Source organism: Durio zibethinus, chromosome 13 (assembly GCF_047325235.1).
Source record: "Durio zibethinus cultivar Kanyao isolate XHJ-2024 chromosome 13, ASM4732523v1, whole genome shotgun sequence".
NCBI lineage: Eukaryota > Viridiplantae > Streptophyta > Magnoliopsida > Malvales > Malvaceae > Durio > Durio zibethinus.
In genome coordinates this window covers 5,520,152-5,537,918 of record NC_143174.1, presented here as the reverse complement: position 1 = coordinate 5,537,918, position 17,767 = coordinate 5,520,152, and the positions used below count along the sequence as shown (strand labels likewise).

At 28.8% G+C, this 17,767-nt stretch overlaps 2 protein-coding genes and 1 long non-coding RNA gene across 3 annotated transcripts; 1 reads left to right on the top strand and 2 right to left on the bottom strand.

Moving 5' to 3' along the window:
* Window positions 1–450: 450 nt before the first annotated feature.
* On the bottom strand, window positions 451–3,180 carry LOC111302717 (transketolase, chloroplastic-like). Its single transcript, XM_089742462.1, has one exon. The coding sequence runs from the start codon at window positions 1,534–1,536 to the stop codon at window positions 712–714; it is 825 nt and encodes a 274-aa protein (XP_089598588.1). The 5' UTR covers window positions 1,537–3,180; the 3' UTR covers window positions 451–711.
* Window positions 3,181–5,862: 2,682 nt separating this feature from the next.
* On the bottom strand, window positions 5,863–8,406 carry LOC149515270 (uncharacterized). The gene is made up of 2 exons (XR_016327114.1): window positions 6,321–8,406; window positions 5,863–6,019 (listed from the first exon to the last, which is right to left on the bottom strand). It is a non-coding gene; the product is annotated as an uncharacterized LOC149515270 (long non-coding RNA).
* An 874-nt stretch (window positions 8,407–9,280) lies between these two features.
* Window positions 9,281–12,671, top strand: LOC111304420 (transcription initiation factor IIB-like). The gene is made up of 7 exons (XM_022900973.2): window positions 9,281–9,749; window positions 10,077–10,101; window positions 11,155–11,284; window positions 11,362–11,492; window positions 11,631–11,719; window positions 12,034–12,110; window positions 12,187–12,671. Exons 1-7 carry the CDS (start codon window positions 9,397–9,399, stop codon window positions 12,318–12,320), a joined length of 939 nt encoding a protein of 312 aa, XP_022756708.2. The 5' UTR covers window positions 9,281–9,396; the 3' UTR covers window positions 12,321–12,671.
* The last annotated feature ends 5,096 nt before the right edge of the window (window positions 12,672–17,767 follow it).

The following is a 17,767-nucleotide window of genomic DNA, read 5'->3' as shown; positions in this document are numbered from 1 at the left end:
CTAAATATTTGCTTTCATTATTAATAAATCCCATCGATGGTTTTAAGTTGGGTTCGAGAAGACATGCGAGTTGGGCGTCTCTGAAGTCCAAAACTCTTTGTTCTGGTTTCAATGTGCAAACCAAAATTTTGCCATCATTTTTCCTTTTCTTCTCTCTCCATAGTCTCTCAAACTCTTTGCATTATCCCTACTTAAAGAACCAAAACACAGAAACAGGCCACCAGACCCAAAAGTCTTGTCGGTGACCATCGTGCCATCCGTCGTCTAGTATTGTCAACCACCGCCCACGAGAACTAATAACCCTCCAAAAACTGAAGCACCTGCTTCAAGTTGGTCTATTGCTGTAAGCTATTCTCAGTTGCAGCAGGATAGCAACAGTTGAAAGAACAAAGAATAGAGAAGAAGGAAAAAGATGAAAACAGAGAGAGAAAGGGAGAATTGTTACAACCGTTTAAAGAGAGAACATGATTTTTTGTTATGAGATTTCTTTACAGTACAATTGCTTGTTGTTTCCTTTTTACATACCAATCCATCGAGATTATTTGAAATTTAACTAACATTAACTAAATTTAAAATCCTAATTGACAGCTAAATAAAAAGACTAGATAGGTTGCGTTTTACTCCTCAAATTTTGGCCTCAATATTTGGCGTGTATAATGGACAAGCTATTATCCATTATACACGAGAATGAACCAAGTCAAATTCCTCTCTTTAACGCCTTTCAAGGTCTGGTATGTGACCACACAGTATGCCTATGTTATTACAATCATCAATTGCACTTCCAAGTGCTTTTATAGCAGCTCTCATGTAGTCAGTGAAGACAAAGAAAGTAACAAAGTATGGAATCTGGCCAAGAATGCGAAGGCCGAAGCCATTGCAGATGGCTCCCATTCCACGTTCCTTAACACCAAATCTAACATTGCTTTCCTCAGAGGTGTCTTGACAATCATCATACATTTTACGCAAAATCATGTTGTAAGAAGCAAGACCTGCACTTCCACCAAGAAAACCAGGGAGTACTTCCACAAAGGTATCGAAATTTTGTTGAAAGAGATTTTTTGTAGCACCAGCTGGGCCCTTTGGAGTGCATGTTGAAAGTGCCTTCTCCCAACCAAATGGTAGTCCACGAGTGATGATTGACTTGAGCTCTGCAGCTTCCTCTTTGTACTTCACACGTTCAGCAAACTTGGCATTCCATTGGGCTTTTATAGCAGCATCAATCTTAATGCTAGCCTTCTCAAGGTCCTTAACCTCATACTTAATGGCTAAGACAATCTGGTAACATCGTTCATGTCTTGGTTGGTTGATTCCCACAAAAGACCAATTCAGAGTCGTAACAAGTTCAATAAGTATTTCTTTCATAGATTGTCTAGGAATACTTTGAGCTGTTGAAGACCAAAAAACTGTCATGGTATTGGGGCGGCTCACATCACCGTAAATAATAGGAGGCTTGACATCGTGATATCCATATGATTGAAACCACCCATTTACGGAAGAAACAATACCGGATAATTGCTCACCAAGGTACTTAACCATGTCATTTTTTTTGGCTCTTCATGCACCAACACATCAATGTCAAGCTCACACCAATAGTGATGGGAGGAAAAATTAGTATGTCCAACTTCTTTTGTTGAGTATCCAATCTAACACTTAAATTTATGGCACAATGATGATCAAACTCCTTCAAGACAGCATCAACCTTCGGCACGGCCTCATTTGTCACTCTAGGAGAGGATTTTCTTGAAACATATGCTATAGCCTTAAAAGCATAAAATGCCTCATAAGTAATATCCACAGAGGAGGTCACAATCAAAGAATTAAATCCGGAGTAGGTAGTGATGGTGACCACTCGTTGCGAGGGCAGGTTAGGATAGAGTTCTCCAAGAACAGCTCGCTTCTTACTGATACCATTACCATGGCTCTTCTCCATTACCAGAAGCCTAAACCCGTAAGGGTCATGAACCTCAATCAACTTATTCTCAGTCACAAACACATTTGAATCAGCCCTTCCAAGCTTCCACAAACATCAATAGTCCCAACAGACCTAATCTTATTCCAAGCAACAAAAGATTGCACAATTTTTAACACAAAAGAACGAACAGTGGAGTATCTAACTTGCCAATAACCATTTCACCAAATAATTCATCAAGCTTAGACTCATTCAAACCTTTAGATACTGAACTAACCCCATTAAGTGAGCACAAAGGCTTACCGGTAAGGAAGAGGGATTAGTGGAGGCTGCTATGGATGGTTTCTGCTCAGCTTGCAGATTTTCCTCCATATTCACCTCAGAATCATTAGTTTTTTCATCAACAGTTACATAGTTGATCATTGTAGACGTTTAGTCGAACACCTAAAATTTCTCAGATCGGATCGAATACCTTCTTGCACTCGTTCAAACGCTCAATCCAACCGTACAAATGCACTATCCAATTTGGAGTCCAAACGCGCCATTATTCTCATAGCAGAGTATCGTCGATTTGAAATTTGATTTTCACACGTCATTCATAGCCATGATCAATGTTCTGACACCACTGATGCAACTTCTTCAAGTTGGTCTGTCGCTGTAAGCAATTCTCAGATGCAGCAGGATAGCTAGAGCTGAAAGAATAAAGAATAGAAAAGAAGCAGGAAGAAGAAGAAAACAGAAAGAGGAGATGAATTTTTATTATGAAATTTCTACGTTTTGCTCCTCGAAATTTGGCCTGTAACAAAAGGATTCTTCAATTTCTCACAATCTCCTCTATCACTTTATTAAGTTGAATTTCTCCGAAACTTTTTAAAAGAAATTAGATCTAAGCCCAAACCCCACGGTTGCCAGTTGCCATCCCTAAAAACCTTACTTCCTTCCTTTAATGGTATGTTATTTTGTTTTTATTTATTTATTTGTTAATATTTTAATAAATACGCTACTTGAAATCTGTAGAAAGTTATTTGAGTATAATCTTGTCAATAAATGAAAACCTAATTCAATAGCAGGGTCTATGGTTTTCAATTCTTAACCTCTTTGAACATTTTTTTTTAAATGATTATATTTATCACTATGTTAGACATAATTCGAGTCATTTATGAATAAAATTAGAATATTTCATCTAAATTAAAAAAGATTTTGTCAAAATTTTTAATTACTTTTTAATTTTTATTTATATAAAAAGTAAAAAATATGTATTCATTTCAAATTGTAAGTAAGGACAACAATATAACTTCCAATAGTTAAATAAAAATAAAAATTATTATTTTTTCTAAAAGTACCGACTCTATCATTTTGTTCTGATTAATTTTATTAATTTCTTGACATTATAAAGTATTAAATTTTTTTGGCCAAAATTATAAAGTATTGATGAAATTTAAATGAAAATTTTTAGGTGAAATTTACAAAAAAGAAAATTTTTAATCATTTAATAAAAATTTTAAATTGATAAATTAATAATATTTAATATAAAAATTGATAATATATAAAAAAAAAATATTAAAAATACTATTTATAATTTAAATTTAATTGTCACGTATTCAATAATAAAAATTATGTCAAAATTTTTATTAAAAATTCCTATGTATAAAATTAATATCTCAAAATTTATTAAATTTTTTTAAAAAATTTTACACATTTGATCCATCTAACAAAACTTTTCAATTTAATAATTTTTATTTTTTATTTAATCATTTTTAACATAAAACTTTATAAATTTCAACTATAAAACTGTATTTAAGTGTTTTTTTTTTTTAAGTATTATTTAGTTGGCGCTCCTAATGTTATTATAAGAGTTCAGGTTAGGTCCAACCAAAATTAAAGGTTAAAGAATTTTGATAACATTCTTTCTACCATACTTTATCAATTTCGTCCCTATAGTCAAATTATAAACTATTGATTAGTTAGCATTCTCTTTGTAATCAGAATAATTGGTCACATTAAACAAAAAAGGCTGTCCATTTAATGGTCGGTACTTAATGAAAAAAAGGTTAAAAGAAAAAATTAACGGTATACCACGTTTTTCTTTAAAATTTTTTGGAGGAATTTTTAAAGACAAAACAACACTTAAATAGAAAATATCAGAGAAAAAATATTAAAAATTTCTTAAAAAGTACTTTGATAAATACTAACAATACTTTTATATGTAAACTAAGGTTGAGCCCGCACTTCATTGCAGACCTTTATTAAATTATTAAATAGATAAATAAAATTTATTCAATAAATATAATATTAATATAAGTTAATATTACGTCGGTTCATATTTGGTGCATAAGGTTGGTGACTGAAGCAATATTCTGATTACAATAGATTCAAAGTTTAAGACTATATTATTAATCCTAATTAATATTCTATCAATTTCTTAATTTTATTCTATCATCCTCATTGTGTTGCCAACCAATGACATCCCCTAAGCATAAATAACAAAGAAATCCTAATTAAAAGAAACAATTAAGTGAAGTTTAGAAGCACAACAAAAACACTTAGACTAGGAAAAATGAAATCTAAAGTGATAAAGGTTTACAATATTATTCAACTCATTCATGGAGTAACATTTTAATATTTTGCAACTGTCTCTTAACTAGCCCATGCTATTTGAATTTAAAATCCATTATAGAGAAATATTAGATTGTCAAAGTCAATGTAACACATACCTGACACATACCTTGATTCTTGTAATACGAATACGGCATTACTTTTACCCCATATCACTAATTTTGCCCACAAATTCACAAATTGTAATGAACATTAAAAAAAATCCAAAAAAAAAAAAAACAATTCAAAGAAATTTTAAGCTTAGAAAATGAGGTAGGCTAGAATAAATTTAATTTATATGTGTTCATAACTATTTATAGCATTCAAAATCACAAATACCTTACATGGTAGACCATCTCAAGAAATAATTTTCAATAATATTAAGAAGATTTTTTATATTCTTTACAACTTGAATCTCATCAAATATGTTTCAAACTTATATAAATATAAAACCTTGAGATTCGTAAAACCCAATTTTTTCATTTTATTCTCACTTTGAACAAAAAAAAGAGTTTCAAATAACAATCAAATTTGCATATCAAATTTGTTTTATTTCAATAACATACCGAAAGGAATGTATTACCAAATTTTAAAAAGTAATATTAAAAAACAAATTGAATTGGAGGCATTTTGTAAAAAAAAAACCAAAATATAACTTTATCTTTCTGATTTAATGAGACATACATCTTGTATATCTTGTTAGGGATAAAGTTAGGTTTTATCTTGGTAGGTTAGTATAACCCTAATTCTAAAATGAATAAGGTTGATGCCAACCACTTGCATCACAACCTATCGAACCTATCCTAATTGACAATGATAAGTCTATTGAAATATCATTCGAACCATGGGACCTTCTCCTATTCATTATTATTGCATTAGATCTTTAAGCCCTCCTATTCACTTTTGACCAACAATTCTACCACCGTTCCACTCACCAAAAACACATTTAAAAATCATATTCAGAATAGTATTATTATACCTTTTTAATCTATTAGACCTCAATTTAATCTTTCCAACCTTCTAATCCTATTCTCTCTTATGTAACTAATATTATCCATACTTTGAACACACACCTAAACATACCAATGAATAAACCAATACGTGCAGATAACCGAAAACAAAGCAACAAAATAGTCAAATCCACTCACCAATAACACATTTAAAAATTGCATTTAGAATAGTATTATTATGCCTCTTTAATCTATTAGCCTTAATTTAATCTTTCCGATCTTCCAATCCTATTCTCTCTTATCTAACTATTATTATCCATACGTTGAGCGCACACCTAAACATACCAATGAATAAACCAACATGTGCAGATAACTAAAAACAAAGCAACAAAAAAGTCAAAATCAATATCAAGAAAAAGTAATAATTAAAGCCAAAATCAAACACTCACATGACAGCAGTATCTTGATGCAATGAAGAGTATCTAATTTAAAATAAATACAAAAACAAACCATTATAAACCAAAACAATCCTGAAATTTAATTGCCAGCATACTTTGAACAATCCCTACAATACAAAGACAGAAAATGTTACAAACACAACCAAATATTCAACAACATCTCATATAAAATCAAAAAACTCAACTAAACATTTAAAAACCAAAACAACCAATAAAATTTAGAATACAAACCAACTTTGAACACAATTGCTAAAATAGCTTGAACACTCCTTATAACAAAATGAAGAAATCAATCAAGTAAAATGATATAAACAATTTAAAAGCCAATGATCAATTTTTAAAACCATTTTAAACAAAATCCAACAAAATCGAAAGCAAATTTAAATTCAAATACACTTGTTGGAATACCTTAAACAAAATCAATTTACAAACCACTAAATACTTTCAATACACCCTACAAGAAAATGAAGAAAAAAAATCAAATATGAAAGTTAATTCAATACCGATTCGAATCAACAATTAATACAGCAAAACTAACTTTAAAACAATTACTAAAACAACTTCAAAGTTCTCTACAATTACTGGAATTTCTTAGAAATTGCCTGCTAGAAAACCATGTAAATGTTAAATTTAAGAAAATATTTGAAGCAATTTTTAAAATCAAACATGTAAATAAAATCAAAGCAATCAATACCCTAAAGCCAATTTATTGAGGATGTATACTAAAAGAATAGATACTAATTAGTTTGATGAAAACCAATTAAACTACTTAAAACTCCTTAGCATTAATTTGATACATTGTACATTCTCAAAGCAACTTGAGGTGAAATAGATGGACTTGATCCATGTTTCCCAATTTACTTTACTACTTAAAAGGGTGATTACTTCTGCTTGCTACCACCCAAAATTAGGTGTCATATTTTAATTCACCTAGCTTAATTTTCTCATTTGTCTTTTGTATGTGAAAAAGGAATGTCCATTTGTAAAAATAATGTACAAATTAAAGTTTATTTTTGGTTTTTTTTTTATTCCAATGTACTCTATATGTATTCATGTCATGAGAAACGTCAAGAACCTAGCCAGACATGATAACCGATGCAATGAGCAAGTTTTAAAAGCAATAACTGTCTTAATAAAGGCATTACATTGTTTATATATAAATCTATTGCTGGGTTACAAATTCCATTTAATCTAATTCTAATATGAAAAATATTAAACACTTTGTATACAGAAAAAAAAATAGTTTAATAGAGGTCATCAATATTATAATTTTTATATCCAATTATGTCTTGCTTGATCTCATGCTAGATCAACGCTAATTTTACAGAGTAAGAAGTTTAGATTAGTCTTTGTCTGTAATGGCTTTTCCTTTAAGGAAAAAAAAAAGAGCAATATCATTTTTAAATCGCTCTTAAACATTAGGCTGGAAATTAGTTCCTTTTCACCAATTTAGTAATCACAAAGTTAGACTGTAAAACTCATATCAATACATGCTTTTCCAAACTTACATGCTTTCAAAATATTTTTATGTTATTGATGCAGCCAGAATGTGTAAGGTAAACAGCTAAACCTACTATCAGTACTCTAGCATCTTTGACCAATATGACCAGCTCAACTTGAAAATCCCGTTATAAAGCTTTACATACGTTTGAGGTTTGCATCCCGGTATGAACAGCTAAGGATATTCCTCTAAATATATGCTAAATATCATTCATCAAAAGACTATAATGAAAGAGCAAACCATCCATGGCTGAGTTGTAACTGGCACTAGTGTTGTCGCACCAAGTTAAGGATTTGGGGCCAGCATCCCCTTGACCTTCTACTCCCTTCATCCCCATCCTTTCTATTCTTTCAGAATTTCGATGATGAACAGAAAAGAAAAGAATAAACTATGATGGAATGGGGAAAAGGTGAGAGGAAAAAGCTCGCTCTAATCATCGTTAGGCTTTGGCTCGGTTTCCCTTATATATTTCTCTCCTCTTTTTTTTCCTTGTTTTCCTAAAATACCCCGTAAATCCAAATCAGAATCTAAACCCAATCCTGAATCAGCAAAAAAAAAAAAAACAGAATGAAGAAATCCAGCAAACCCAGAGATGAAACATCCAATCAAACAAGCAATGCATAAAAAAAAAAAAAAAAAGAGTTTTCTTTTGAATTTTTTTTTCGGTTCGAGTGCTTTGAATCAGTGGCTAGAAGGCTAATGGAAGAGTAAGAAGTCTTCTTAGTTTCTCAGATGGTTAGAAACAGCCAAAACATTGGTTGTCTAGGCTGTTTTGGATTTAGATCTGCAAAATTTAAGGAGGATTTAGAAGATTTTGAATCAAGAAAAGAAAAAGCTTTGTTTTGCCGAATAGACTCCCTCTAGAAACTTCTTGTTGGTGTTGGCTTGTGAATAATTGGGGTACAGTGAGCCGTTGAATCGAGGGCACGATCGCTAGATAAAATGAATGGTGAAAATTGAAGCAATTTTTTAATACTCTAAACTTATCCTCTATTTTTTTTTTTTTGTTTAAGACACTCTAAGAGGTGTAGAGGAAATTAAAGTTCGGAACTCCTTTTATATATATATGTAAATTATAAAAGTATTTGTAAGAAAAAGTATAAAAGTAATTATAATTTTATAAAATATAAAAAAATCATGGCATTGTTATTATTTTTAGAAAAAAAATTAATTATTTTTATTTAATTACTAGTGGTGTGAATTTGAAATAAAATATTTTTATTTTTCTTATAATGAAAATTCAAAACATAATTAAAATTTTTAACAAAATATTTTTTTAGTTTAGATAAAATATTTTATTTTCATCCATAGAACATATTTAATTAAAATTACAACAAAAAATATAATAAGATTATAAAATTAGAACAAAAAATAAAATAACAAAAATGAAACCCTTAATCTAATATAATGATAAATTTAATATTTTTCATTTTTAAAATAACAGAACAATTGAAAATCCGCCTCTTTATCCACAAATCACCAGAAAATGTAACCAACCAACGCACGATAAAAATAAAATAAAAATTAATAAGTAATCGATTTAATTGGTCAAAGTTTATTTTGCTTAATAAAAAGATTTTAAATTTAAATTTTATTGACAATTATTTATTAAAAATATTTTAAATATATAATTTATAATTATTTATTTTAAATTATTAAATATGTTATATTTTATCTTGATTTAAGAAAATAAATAAATAAAATAAAGACATGAGGAGGAAGACGCAATAAAAATCACTTTTCGCAGACGGTCCGGCAGTAAAATCATGAAGTCTTAATTTAATTTCTACCATATTTAAAGCCAAGTGAAAAAAATCACTTTCACTCACCCAAAATATAACTGGATAACAGAGAACTGGATAAGATCACTGGCTTCACACATTTCTAAGCAGCAACCCCAACATAAAAAAATAAAAAAATAAAAAAAAAGGGAAATACCTTCTAGTTCTACAACAGAAATGCTGAGCAGAAAACTATTACAACATGGCTGACTCTTTCTGCCCAGATTGCCAGCGTCCAACAGAGGTTGTGTTCGACCACTCAGCGGGAGACACTGTCTGCTCCGAGTGTGGTCTTGTTCTTGAGGCTCATTCCATAGACGAGACCTCTGAGTGGCGAACCTTTGCCAATGAGTCAGGGGACAATGACCCTGTTCGTGTTGGCGGTCCTTCCAATCCTCTCTTGGCTGATGGTGGCCTTTCTACAGTCATTTCCAGGCCTAATGGCTCCTCTGGTGACTTGTTGAATTCCTCTTTGGGTCGCTGGCAAAACCGTGGGGCTAACCCCGATCGTTCCCTTATCCAAGCGTTTAAGACCATTGCCACTATGTCTGATAGGTTTGTCGGATTTTTCTTCTTCTCTTATACATGAATGCATTGTTTATGTTAATTGTGTGTGTGTGTTTTCTCTTTTTTTATTATCTTGTATTATAGGCATTTTGCATGCATAATTATGTGTTTGGTTATTGAGAAAATGAAGATAGAATAGAAAAGACAAGGAACAAAGAAAAGAGAAGGAAGGAATTGTTTTTGAGATATACTTAAACAATTATACATAAACATTTACATTTGTAAAAACCTTTTCAAGACAAGATTGTCTATTCACTTCTAATCTAAAATAACAGCAAATTAACCTAACTGATCCTATATTGGAATATGCTTCAGGTTGGGCCTTGTTGCAACCATAAAGGTATGAAACTGAACTCTGTTTTTGTTGGTTTATTTTCCACACAGATTTTCATAGTTCCTGTTGTTTGCAATTCCTTTAAATAAATTTTACTGAAATTCATGCATACAGATGTTTAACGGGTTTGTAATATTGGAACTTATTAGTAAAAAAATCGTTAGTAGGATTTTTCCTTATTTTATTGGTACCTATATATCGCTGAGTACTATTGATTTTGAAATTAATATTTGAAAGTAATACAAAGCTGTGAACCTTGTTTATTTTTGTATTTAGTACTTTCATGAATTCGCTAGGCCCAGAGTGGATAAACCTGCTTGGACTGTCCCGAAGATGGGATGTAGTGGGCAAAGCTCAAGAACCGCTTGCCGCTTAAACAAAAAAAAAAGTGTCAGAGGTTAATATTTAAGGATTGTGTTACACAACAATCTCTCCAAAAAAAAAAAAGAGACACATATTAATGCTTGGTTTTAGATGTGTGATTGGCCAACCTGCATCATTGCTTTTCAAAACATCAATATAATTCCAGATTGGGTCTTGGAGAGGTAAAGCAAAATAGAAGATTTCCAAGTGACAATATAAATAAGTAACTATCATATAGTTAGGGAGGTGAAGAAGAGTGCCAGATAGTTGTTTGCTGACCACTATTGGAAAATGTAAATATTAGGAACAGCTTGTAGGATTCATGTGGGAAGTTTATAACTTGAGGCTGAATGAGGATAAAAGCATCAGTTTTAGATGCTATTCTAAGTATTACGAATAGTAAGAGTGATACAAGTGTTATTAATAGTAACAGGATAAAACTCTTGGATCTTAAAGAAAAGTTCTATTAAAAAGATGCAAGTCACAGTTTCTGATTTTTGTTTTCTTTTTGTTTCCTTTGCCTCTTAAAATAAGTGCTTCTCGAATACTTCATGGTGGATTTTGCTTAGTTTAACTTTTTGATCCCATATATTTTGCTTCTATGGCCCGAAATTATCATGTGCTTTTTTCGTGCTGATATAATGCCAAGAGGCATGGCAATATTGAAACTAATATGCTAATAAATTTGACTTCAAGGATCGAGCCAACGAAATATATAAGAAAGTTGAAGATCAGAAACCTCTTAGAGGGCGAAATCAGGATGCGATTTTAGCTGCTTGCCTCTATATTGCTTGTAGGCAAGAAGACAAACCCCGCACTGTGAAAGGTCTGATTTCCAAAGGTTACTTAATGAACATCTTTTCTTACTTTTTTTAGAATCCCTAACATGTAAATGTCAATCAGAAATATGCTCTGTTGCCAATGGAGCCACAAAGAAAGAAATTGGTCGTGCAAAAGAGTATATCGTGAAGCAATTGGAGGTGGAGATGGGCCAATCCATGGAAATGGGAACAATACATGCCGGGGACTTTCTGGTGAGTGATGCTCAAGTATCCCACCATTTTATTGCTGTAGTTCTCTCTCTTTCCCTATACACTGTTTCTTTTTGTATCTTGTAAATGTTTCGTTTTTCTGATTTGTCATTCCAACCAATGACATTCACAAATTTACAGAGACGTTTCTGTTCCCATCTTGGTATGAGTCATCAAGCAGTTAAGGCTGCTCAAGAAGCTGTGCAAAAATCTGAAGAGCTGGATATAAGGTAATTTTAGTTTCAACCAGTATTTTTGCTTCTAGCAGAGCTGAAATCTTTTCTGTTTGTTGCCTGTAGGAGTGCATTTTCTAACCACCAAGAATGGTTGCCAATAGGTGCCGGTAATTTTAACCTGTGTACTGGAGTTATGTTGAAAAGCTTTCCATCTATTTGAGATGGCGCTCCATGATTCTCAATGAGTGGCATTGGAGAGTTATTAGCCATTTGGATTTATAGCTCTATCCCCCCAATTTTTTGCACTATTTTATCTTCCCTGTCATTAGTTGTAATCTTATGACTTCTATTCTTGTCTACTGCTGCAGAAGAAGCCCTATATCAATTGCAGCTGCTGTTATTTACATAATAACCCAGCTCTCGGATGATAAGAAGCTTCTCAAAGGTTAGAAAGTTGACATGGAATCATTTCTCATCCCAGTTCTCGTCTTATTAAAGGTAACAAATCAATTTGGATGCAGATATATCCCTAGCAACAGGAGTGGCTGAAGGGACAATCAGAAATTCCTACAAGGACCTCCATCCCCATGCTTCAAAGCTCGTACCAAGTTGGTACGCCAAAGTGGAAGACCTCAAGAACCTTTGCAGTCCTTAAATGACAACAGTAACCCTTTTTGGTAACTGCTTTTGTTTTCTTTGGACAGGCAAAGTCACAACTCTCATTCTGATCAGTCCATTTTACCTCTCAACTTGTATCTGAGTTGTTTGGTCTTTACTTTTTTTAGTCAAAACAAGATCCCTCGTAGAAATGTATAAGTAGTCAGGTTTTTTCAAGCATCATGGTGCAATTAGCAGATGGACAAATTTTTTTAAGGCACGCAAGAGAGTCAAGTCTAAAACACTTATTCAGGTAGAGAGAACCCTTTTTTTTATCCATTTCTTGAAATTGAATTGTAGTTAAATGACATTGAAACTTACAGCTGGGTTGCTATGGTGCAATTATGCATTCAGAGTGTTCCTACCTTGTATTTACGGGGTAAGGGCTAGGTTTTAAGTAGAAACCAGTGTTCAATTCAATTAACGATCAGATTAGAACTCGAAAGAGGTTTGCCGGATATTTTAAGCTGCGGCAAAATTAGAAGAAAGCAAGACTATGGATGTTGTTCTTATGCTATGAGAGTGGAGACGCAGGTGGGATAAGAGCACAAAATACATACATGCCTCAATTCAGCAGTACAGAAAACACTTGTAATTTCATTTCATCAAAAGTATTCTTAATATAAAGATCAAATAATATTTATAAAGATTGCCAGATACTTCCTTTAGTAAAATAACGAGTACAAGATAGAATTACAATCATAATCAAAGATCACATTCATAGAAATCACTGACTAAAAAATACAGAAAATTTTAAAATCCTAAATTGAAATAACACAAGAAAAAAGTAATGAATGAGGGTCCTGAACGGCTGCATCTATAGCTTTCCCCTTCTACTTTTAAACTCTCCATGTACTTTGCTGGTAACCAATATGGTAGGTTTTGTTTTTCGTTATTATCAACACCAGTAGAGGTGGGGTGGCGCTTGATCTTCCGCAATGCTCTGTCTGTGTTGTACAGGTCAACCTACACTGATTCATAATGAAACTCGAGAGTGGAATAAACAATAGAAGCTTAATGGGTAAAAAGCATTATTTGTAACCACCAACTTGATAGAAAAAATAAAGGATGGTGAAAATTTTACATAAGAAATGAACCAAGACATACTACCCCCAGGTTCTAAAGTTGTTTGCCTAAGAAAATAATACCACAAAACGTCATATAGATGCATGTTAACAACTAAAATTTTAGGGAAGAAGTGAAAGAGATTCATTCTAGGCTGAATATCAATACAAAGCTTCCTTCAAGGGAATAAGTAGGATTTGGTTAACCATATAACACAGGACTGCTTTTTGTCCTATTTTTGAATTAGCTAGGTTACAACAAAAAGTTTTTTTATATAGATTTAGATAGATGATGAGATTGAAAATATTGGTAACGGTTTTAAGCACACTTTTATTTTTTCTAAATCTCAAATAAATTATAAAAAAAAAACTTTAAAAACAATTAATGGGCACTTTGATAATTTCAATTGTATTTTACATTTTATAGGCTTTAGATAAAAAGGAGGTTCTAATCACACCTCTATTTTTTCTCTTCATACTTTACTTTTTAATCAAACTTTTTTAAGGTAGTGTTTAGTATCATTTTTAAGATTACTATGATAATGTAATTAATGAAGTGATTTTATTACTAAAGTAATTTTATCACTCGTGATTTGAAATTACTTTAATTAATTAATGATTATTAATTCATACATATTAAATATCACCGTATTTGGTATTATTAAAAATTAAATATTATTTTATTTAAAAATACAAAAATAACTATCTTTATTATAATAATTAAACAAGTTAATGATTTAAATGTTGTTTAAAGATAATAATACATAAAACATAGTAATATTTTATTTATTTTATAATAAATATAACTAAATTATTAAATATATTATTTATTAAGTAAACTAATTTTTGTAATATAAATTATATTAAAACATTTGAATTGAAAAATAAAACCAATCTATTAAAATCATAATAAAAAAAAAAAACAAAGACATTATACTATATATAAAACATTAGAAAAGTAAAAAAAGTACGCAAAATATTTTTGAACTTGGTATAATGAATATTAATTTAAAAATATAAAAATTTATAATATAAAATAATTACAATTTTAAGAAAAATTAAAATTTTAATTCACATATTAAATAAGTAATATTGACTATTTATAATTTTATATATTATTTCACTTTAGTGATAAAAGTTTTTCACTCTTTTAAATAAAAATTAACTTATCCTCCAAGAGAATGATTCAATTACTCACGATAATTTAATATCACTATCATGTAAAATCATCAAATATTTTATCAAACACGATGATCTAATCATCATGTGTAAATCATCATAATTTTTTAAGTGATCATCATATATCAAATACTAATTAAGTGAAATTATTTAATTACTTTTCTTATATCAATATTAACGGTTTTGGATATTTATTTCTAGTAACTTATCAGATTTTTATATTTTGTAAATTAAAATATATATATTTAGGTTTTTAAAAAAATCAATTTAATTAGAAAAATTTTTTAATTTTCAATATATAAATCTGAAAACTTTTAAAAATTTTAGATTTGTAAATTAAAAAATTTAGAAGTAAAAAGAGTGTGAAAAGAAAAAGGAAAAAATAATTAAATAATTTTATTTAAAAATTATTTTTAAAAATGTGAATAATAAAAAAGGCGTGAATAGACCTAAATAAAATAGAGATGAAACCCATTTTTTTCTTAAGATCGGCTTGATTTGACATCAAAAATTAAGACACTCCTAAACACAATTATATTTATTAAAATATTAAAATCACTTTTATTTAAATAATTTATGATCTTTTTCTCAAAGTGATTTCATACTTGATTCAGATTTTATTTTCTAATGAAAGTGGTTTTTTCTATAAAAAAATTATAATTAATAAGTAGTTGTAATTAACATCATCAACCACAATTTTTTTTTCTTTTTGAAAAAGCACCAAAATTAATTAAATTCATGTAAAAACAACGAACCACTAAAATTAATAAATGGTCACTTTAAGAGCCCATTTGTATACGCAATGCTTGACTTATCTTATCCTATTGTATTAATAAGAGATGGATCTAGAATTTATGATTAGTGAAAATAAACATTTTAAATTAATTTAAAATTATTTATTAAAATATAAATTAATAGAAAAAATTACAAATAAAATTAAAAAAATATAACATATTTTTTGCACATGAAAAAAAATTTTGCATTAAAAAATTTTTGTATAGTTAAAATTAATTATATGATTCTTAACAAATATAGTCAAAACATTATTTAGATAAATAAACTTTTAATATAGAAACACATATATTAATTGAATAAAATTTTACTTCTAAAATTGTTAAAAATAGATATAATATATGAAAGAAAAATATAAAATTTTAACATATCTAATTTTATTATTCACTTTTAATATGTCTAATTTTATCATTTACTTTAAATAAACAAACATATTTTAGTTCTTATTCATTATAATTTGAAGAATAAAAATGTGTCTTTTCATAGATACAATGAAAAGAAAAATGAAGATATAAATTTAAATAGTTTTTTTTTAATTTTTATTACTTCACATTTTATATGTTACTTTTTTGTATTAAATAAATGGTTAAAATCATTTTAAGTAATAGAAGCTCTAAGTTTCAATACCCTTATAAGATTACCTCATATCAATCTAAATAAATTATTAAGAAAAATTTGAAATTTATTAATGTCAAACTCTCTAAAAGTAATTTACTTTTTTTTACAACTTTATATATATGTATATGTGTGTATATATATATATATATATATATATATATATATATTATAACAAAATTATTTAACACCCAAAGGATCAATGTTTAATTACTAGATAAACAATAAAATATTTTTTTTTGTTTTAGCCTTAATTTAGTGGGGGCAAATTTGATAAAATTATTTTTCGTGAGGGTAAAATTTTAAATTCTCAAAACTTTTGAGATTTTTTTTCAATAAATCTAAAAAAATTTGGGAACCAGTGGAGGTGGCTTGCCCCCCTCTAGGTACTATGTACATCCGTCCCTGCCACCAACTATGTTACTTTTTTAGTTTCCAATAGATAAAAATCACCGTCCATAAATAAAAGAAGAGCAATTTTTTTTAAAATCACTTTCAAAATCTATTTTTGAGGAAGAAATTTGTTTAATTAAAAAAATTGTTACTAGGAGTTGAAGAACCCTAATAATTTGAATTATATGTCAATTCATAAATAAATATACATATATATATATATTGTTTCTCAGCAAAAGTCATTATATATAATAACTAGATTTTTGCCCGCGATGTTGATGTTGATAATTTTTTATCAAATTTTTATTTTTAATATATTCATTATTATTGTTTATAAAATTATATTTATTATTTATGTTAAAATAATAAATATATTTTTTTAGTAATTTTCTCGAGAGATTGTTTTTAATATATTATATAGATTTATAATAATTTAATAGTAGTTAAGTCTTATATAATTAATTTAATAAGAATATTATATTAATTTTCATAAAATGTTACATATCAAATTTTCATGAAGTAATGACAATAACATTTTAGTAATTTCATATGTAGTTAATTTTATATATTGTTAAAATTTAATATATAGTTTAATAGGAGTATTATATAAATTTTGTTTAATTATGAAAAAAAGGATATTTTTGTAATTATAGTAAGAGATATTATAATAATTGTGACCAATCATGATAGAAGAGCATTTTCATAATTATGCTAAAAGAAACATTATAATAATTTTGACCAATTATATTAAAAAAATTACAATAGCAAAGCATTATAATAATTTTGATTAATTATGAAAGAAAAAAAATTATAGTGAATTTTGACATGTGTCAAATATTAATTAATTAATTAGAGGAGTATTATAATAATTTCCTTTTCAGATTACCTTTAATATATTTGTATAAATTTATTTTATTATAGTAATTTAATATGTAATTAAGTTTTATGTAATTTTTATAAAACAATAACAAGGGTATTTAGTAATTTAATATATAATTAATTTTACATATGATAAAATTTAATATATAATTTAATAAGAGTATTATAATGAATTTTAAACAAAATACCATCATTCTATAATATGATAGGTTAGCCATTATAATATTTTTGATCAATTATGATAAAAAAGATATTACAATAATTTTATCTCTGCACATAATTGAAAGAGTAATATAATAATTTTCAAGAGAATGGGTTTAATTAGATAGAATAGATAAGCTTGAATTTGGAGGAGCCACAAGAAATAGAGCAAAAAGCACGTCATCCCATTGAATCAAATATCTTTTGCAAAAATTCTACCCCATCCTCGAAGACAAAACAATTGGCCTTGAATCTGTCTGACCAACACATCTTTTGCTAAAGCAAAATGCCTTGAGATAAGTGATGGATCATAGATAGACTT

Coding starts and splice junctions, on each gene's coding strand:
- LOC111302717 (XM_089742462.1), bottom strand. CDS start 1,536: ATGGTTAAGTACCTTGGTGAGCAATTATCCGGTATTGTTTCTTCCGTA.
- LOC111304420 (XM_022900973.2), top strand. CDS start 9,397: ATGGCTGACTCTTTCTGCCCAGATTGCCAGCGTCCAACAGAGGTTGTG. Junction 9,750..10,076: donor ATTGCCACTATGTCTGATAG/GTTTGTCGGATT, acceptor AATATGCTTCAG/GTTGGGCCTTGTTGCAACCA. Junction 12,111..12,186: donor TGATAAGAAGCTTCTCAAAG/GTTAGAAAGTTG, acceptor ATTTGGATGCAG/ATATATCCCTAGCAACAGGA.